This window comes from Choristoneura fumiferana, chromosome 14, assembly GCF_025370935.1.
Source record: "Choristoneura fumiferana chromosome 14, NRCan_CFum_1, whole genome shotgun sequence".
NCBI classification, from domain to species: domain Eukaryota; kingdom Metazoa; phylum Arthropoda; class Insecta; order Lepidoptera; family Tortricidae; genus Choristoneura; species Choristoneura fumiferana.
In genome coordinates this window covers 7745613-7751033 of record NC_133485.1, presented here as the reverse complement: position 1 = coordinate 7751033, position 5421 = coordinate 7745613, and the positions used below count along the sequence as shown (strand labels likewise).

Sequence of the window (5421 nt, the reverse complement as noted above, 5' to 3'; positions counted from 1 at the left end):
GTGGGAATATCGGAATAAAAAGTAGCCTATATGTGTTATTGTCCAGCTACCTACATTACCAAATTTGATCCAATTGCGTCCAACCGTTTTAGCGTGAAGGAGTAACTAACATGTACAGCACACACACACACACACACACACAACACACCCACAACACAAACACACACACATTTCGCATATAATAGTAAGTAGGAATTTTTGTGTCACACAGAACAAAAACTCTTTTTGAGTAACCAATCCTTCTTTGAAACCGATCTGTTTAAGAAATTTACGCCGCCGATAGTGTCTCGGAATAACGCAGTCAAAATATCTATTACGGCAACTAAATCCTTAACTGACAGATAACTACCACTATTACATTAGGAAGGGACGCCCCTTCCTCTCCTTAGGGTATTAGAGTTATTATTCAATTAATTTAGTACTAAGAACTATTTTGAACATGGCAATATCCTTCGATGATATAATCTTGATACAATCTAATTATTGGTCCACTTTGGGCCTGTTACGGTTATAAAACTGAAAAATGGACGTATGAAAAGAAAAACGAAGTAGACGATAGAAAGAACTGTACGAAATTTTATTACATTTTTTTTATCTTTGTGTGTTAAGAATAAGGAAATGCATAGCTGTGTGTGTCATTTTACTAAGCACAATCTTTTAGCGGTAGTTATCGTCCTTAAATTTTGATACTAAAAATTATTTGATTTGCAGATTAACATACAATGTATTTGCAGTGCCATTAATTTGATAATTTAAATCTGATCACGGCAAACAGAAATTCGTACAATCAGAGAAATAAACTCAATTAGTGAGTGGCCGTCTCTTGGTGCAAAATCTTAAATTATATTAGTAAGTTGATGAATTTTAAAACAATTAAAAGGGAAAATACCTAGGTACGGTCTAGCGTTAATTTGAGATCCATTTCGTCAAATAATCCTTTGAATTGTCATACAAAATGACAGATATTCGATCTTAAGTAAGTCCCAAATTAACTATCGTGACCGTACGTTACAATCACACTACCTAGCTATTCCACTCCACGAATCATCAGGATGGGCTGCATACGGGAGAAATGGCGACGGATTGTGAAGTTTGCCACGACCAAGACCACTCTGCCAAGAGTGAAACGACGAAAAAGAGAAAAAAAAGAGATTCCAAAATATTGAGAATATGTGACCATGCAGCTCTTCCACCTCCACATTGTAAGAACACACGCAAATCACACAACCAAAACGTCACCACCGTGGGTGCATAGACTTTAGCTATCATAAGGTTGCGGGTAAGCAAAGTATTATATTAAATGATAATATCGGATAATTCGCGTCTGAAATCGAGTTTATATTTGACAATTATAACAAAAATGACGATGAAAACGCGGGTAGTTGTGCGCCGGTATTAGTTTCGTCGGCCGTGCGAGCAGAGCGGTGGCGCATAGTGCGCGTGTTGCGGTAGCTGCCGAGTTTCGTTGCTCCCAGATGAAGGGTTACGGAGTAGCTCGAAACATGTCGAGCTAAACTGGATTTCAGATGTGAGTTGTCCGATATATTAGTTATGATTTAATACGTGTGAGTCTCACAGTAGTTTAATGTTTAGAATAAGCAACGCATTGTTTATATAGTTCATTGATATGGACTTCCGGAAAGTAACACCTGATTCAATTTCAAGATGTGTTATTTTGTTTTATTTTATTTACTAGCTTTTGCCCGCGGCTCCGCCCGCGTCGTATTCGGTTATACCGCGCGCTGTTCCCTCGGGAACTGTACATTTTTCCGGGATAAAAATGTAGCCTATGCCACTCTCGGGAATATAAACTATCTTCATGCCAAAAATCACGTCGATCCGTCGCTCCGTTACGGCGTGAAAGACGGACAAACACACAAACACACTTTCGCATTTATAATATTAGTATGGATATGGATTTAATATTTGTCTTCTTCTCTTCTTCTATTCCCCTTATTTTGATGCTGTTTTTTATAATTATAAAACTAAATTGAAGCATACCATTTATAAAACAACGAGCACGTTATTAAATAAGACTTTGAACTAACTATATAGCATCAACTCGCACTCAAAGAATCTCTTAACGTTTCGCTAGCCGACACAGAAAACAACTTTGAAAGTAATGTTAGGTTCACAATCATGCATTTCGCATCAATGCATTTTACCCATTTTTCTTCTTTTTTAAACCTCCCTTACGTGTTTTTTTTTTATGGTTTTTTTTTTTTATATATATATAAATACTTTTGTGTGTTTACCCTTCCCGTACTGTGTTAAACGTGCCGCGAGACGGGCGCAGGCTGAAAATCAGCGCCGCCGGTTGTCGACCGCAGCATGTGAATGCTGAGCCTGAGCCTATTGCCACATATTTGTAACGTGTCTGTTGTTTTTTATTTTTGTATTTTGTTATGTTCAGTGTATTTTTTTTTTATGTGGCAATAAAGGTCTTTTTATTTATTTTTATTTTTTTATAAATCCGCGACATGAATGCTGCGGCATGCTTTGGTAACATATTTGCGAGTATAGCAACTATAGCGACCACTACGTAACGGAATGGGGAGTGAACACGCCAAACAGTATAGTTAATCTACTTTTTTAAAGTAACGCAAAGGGCACCCGAAGGGTAAGGGTAAAAATCGAGGTAGTTTAGAGGTGGTGGCCTCTCAAGCAAAGGGGCGTGGATTCGAACCCGTGCTCGCACCTCTAAGTTTTTCAAAATTTGTGTACGATATTGCATTTCAATTTTACCAGAGCTTTTACCATGAAGGAAAACATTGTGCGGAAACCTGCGTACACTTGCAAAGAAATTCTATAGTGTGTGGAGTTCCCGTTCCGTAAATTGTCGTCCAAGTCCTTTCATTCCGAGAGAAGGCCTTTGCCCGCGATTGGACGTATATAGCCGAGATTACATAATTTTTTACCAAAGAGGCTTTCCCTATCGTGTCTTTAAGGTGTTTTTGATCAATCCTTATAATGGAAATTTTATGATAGTTAAGATTAGAAATTAATCAATTAGAAAGTTAAGATAGATTGTACGAAGAGTTAATAAACATAAATACTTAATTCTGTGCATGAAAGTTGTAATTTAATGATTAATATTTAATCTATCTGAATTGGCAGTGGCCACACCCAATAGCTAATCACTCCGTTTTTACCGCCTATTTAAACAGCTTGATAAATATTTATTTATTAGCTTGGTTTGGATTCATTGTAGGTATTCGTAATACGAAGGTATTAAAAGAAATACTTAATAAACTCAGAGAGCATGTTGCATGCACTTTTAAACAAACTACTTATACAGTAAAAATAGGAAGCAGTTCATTAATTTCCCTACTATATTTGTCTTTTCAAATCACAGTAAATTTTACATTGGCATTGTAGAATAGATTCTAAATGGAAATGTGTACAAACAGAATAGTTAAGACTTCTGTACATGCCGGGGAAAGCTAAGCGATCTTGTAACAATATGCACAGCTCTGGTTATTCTACGAAACGTAAAATATCGCTTAATATTTTTCTTTTCAACTCAAGTCTGTTATCATAAATTTATTATCGATACAAAACTTTCACCTGCTCGTCTATGCTTTTGTTCTCGTAATTCATAAAAATAAAGTTACTACTACATCGATCGTTCGATTTCGCATTTTAAATTACCGACTACTTCTGTGGATACTAAATTACAAATGCTTTGTTTCATTTTGTTATTTGGCGTTATCTAGTGTAATAGTGTAATTTTTGTACATACTTATATATTTTTTTTCAGCGGATAATTATCTACCTAGTATAATCTAGTACTATGTCTATCTAGTATGTTGTTTAAAATTTGACAGTTAATTAATTTATTGAATCAGGCGTTACTTTGCGGAGGTCCATATCAATGAACTAAAAGAATTTCCTTGCTCACCCGCGACCTTACGATAGCTCAGCTTATACAAAATATGCGTGTTCATGCAGTTCCTCCACCTCCACACTGTAAGAACACACACAAATCACACAAACCCATATAGATGGTACCACCACCACACTACACTGACGCGTTTCGAACTCAACCAGAGCTCATCTTCAGAGTGACACAACGTATTAATAATTTTTAACCGTCCTTCAAAACTACCTTGATTTTTATTTATTTACTGTCAAGGCATGTTTTATTAACTACCATTTAGTTAATTAATACCATTTAGTTAATTGGCGTAGCTTATCATTTATTTACATTTATTTCGATTTTAATTGAAAACACATTTACAACAAACAAAAAACGTTTTTACCTGAAAGTAGGTAGGTAGGTGAGTAGGCAAAGGGCTCTTTCACCTGTCACTTTTTTGTACTACCAGCGCTTTCAGAAAGACCATCATTACCAAGAAGAATGTGCCGCAAGAAACTTGACAGAAAAGTATTTTTTTAAACAATTTTTTATTACACTTCTTTTAAGTATTAAAGCTAGCAATACAATGTAAATTATTACATATATCTTATGATATAAAATTATGGGGATGTAGGAATACTCTTCATAAAAAAATCATGTGCCATCGAAATATTCGAAATAATATTATTAAAAGGTTGCCTGGAAGAGATCGCTCTTAAGCGATAAGGCCGCCTATTGCTCACCTTGTAATTTTAATAATTTGTTTTCTGTATCGCTTACTATGTCTGGTGTACAATAAAGAGTCTTTGTATTGTATTGTATTGTATATTCTGCACTTTTTTACAAGAGCAACAATTTTGAAGTTCAATATTTTCAAAATATCTAAAATTGGTCCAGTTTCATTAACAATTCTAACATCAATTATATTAATAGCTTACATTCCAACAGGTAAGGTATACAATTACAATCAATTACCAACAATCCCTCCCATTGAAACTGCAATTAATCAAGTCATTTAATGCGTAATGATTATGATTGAATACCTACTCTCGATCCACCTAAATCGTTCTCTCGAAAATTAACGTCGACTAACCTGCGTTTACTGACAAATTAAAATACTAATTGCTTCTAAGAATTGCTTTTAATAAACACTAAAGACTCGTTGGATTTTTAGTTTTTCGGTTCAGCTCCAGGTGTTTTTTTTTTTCGACAAAATTATACTTTTTTTTAATATTGGGCTTTATTCAGTTATTTCTGTTTCTATTTTCCATAAACAGTTTTTAAAGGCATCATCTAAGCCATGCTTTTTACTTTGCTTTTGAAATGAAACAAGTTTCACACTTCAATAACCGTCACTTTATAAACGAGAAACTCCTAGCGACTAAACGATGCCGAAACGCCAATCAGCTTTTGTCATTCCATATTCAATTGTATTAAAAACTGAAAGGCTGACCAATGCGCGACGAGAAAGGAGCTATCACTGGCCACACACTGCCGGCTTCAATTTAACAGCTAATAGTTTTTTTATAGAAACTCCGTAGCTAAAATAGCCATTTCACGGC

General features: G+C 35.1%; 1 protein-coding gene across 1 annotated transcript in view; it reads left to right on the top strand.

Moving 5' to 3' along the window:
* The window catches only part of LOC141434906 (coiled-coil domain-containing protein 40-like), an 11708-nt gene extending 10992 nt beyond the window's left edge, over positions 1-716 (top strand). Inside the window, 1 exon segment of the mRNA XM_074097396.1 lies at positions 712-716. Coding sequence (XP_073953497.1) covers positions 712-716 — 5 coding nt within the window.
* Positions 717-5421: the final 4705 nt, after the last annotated feature.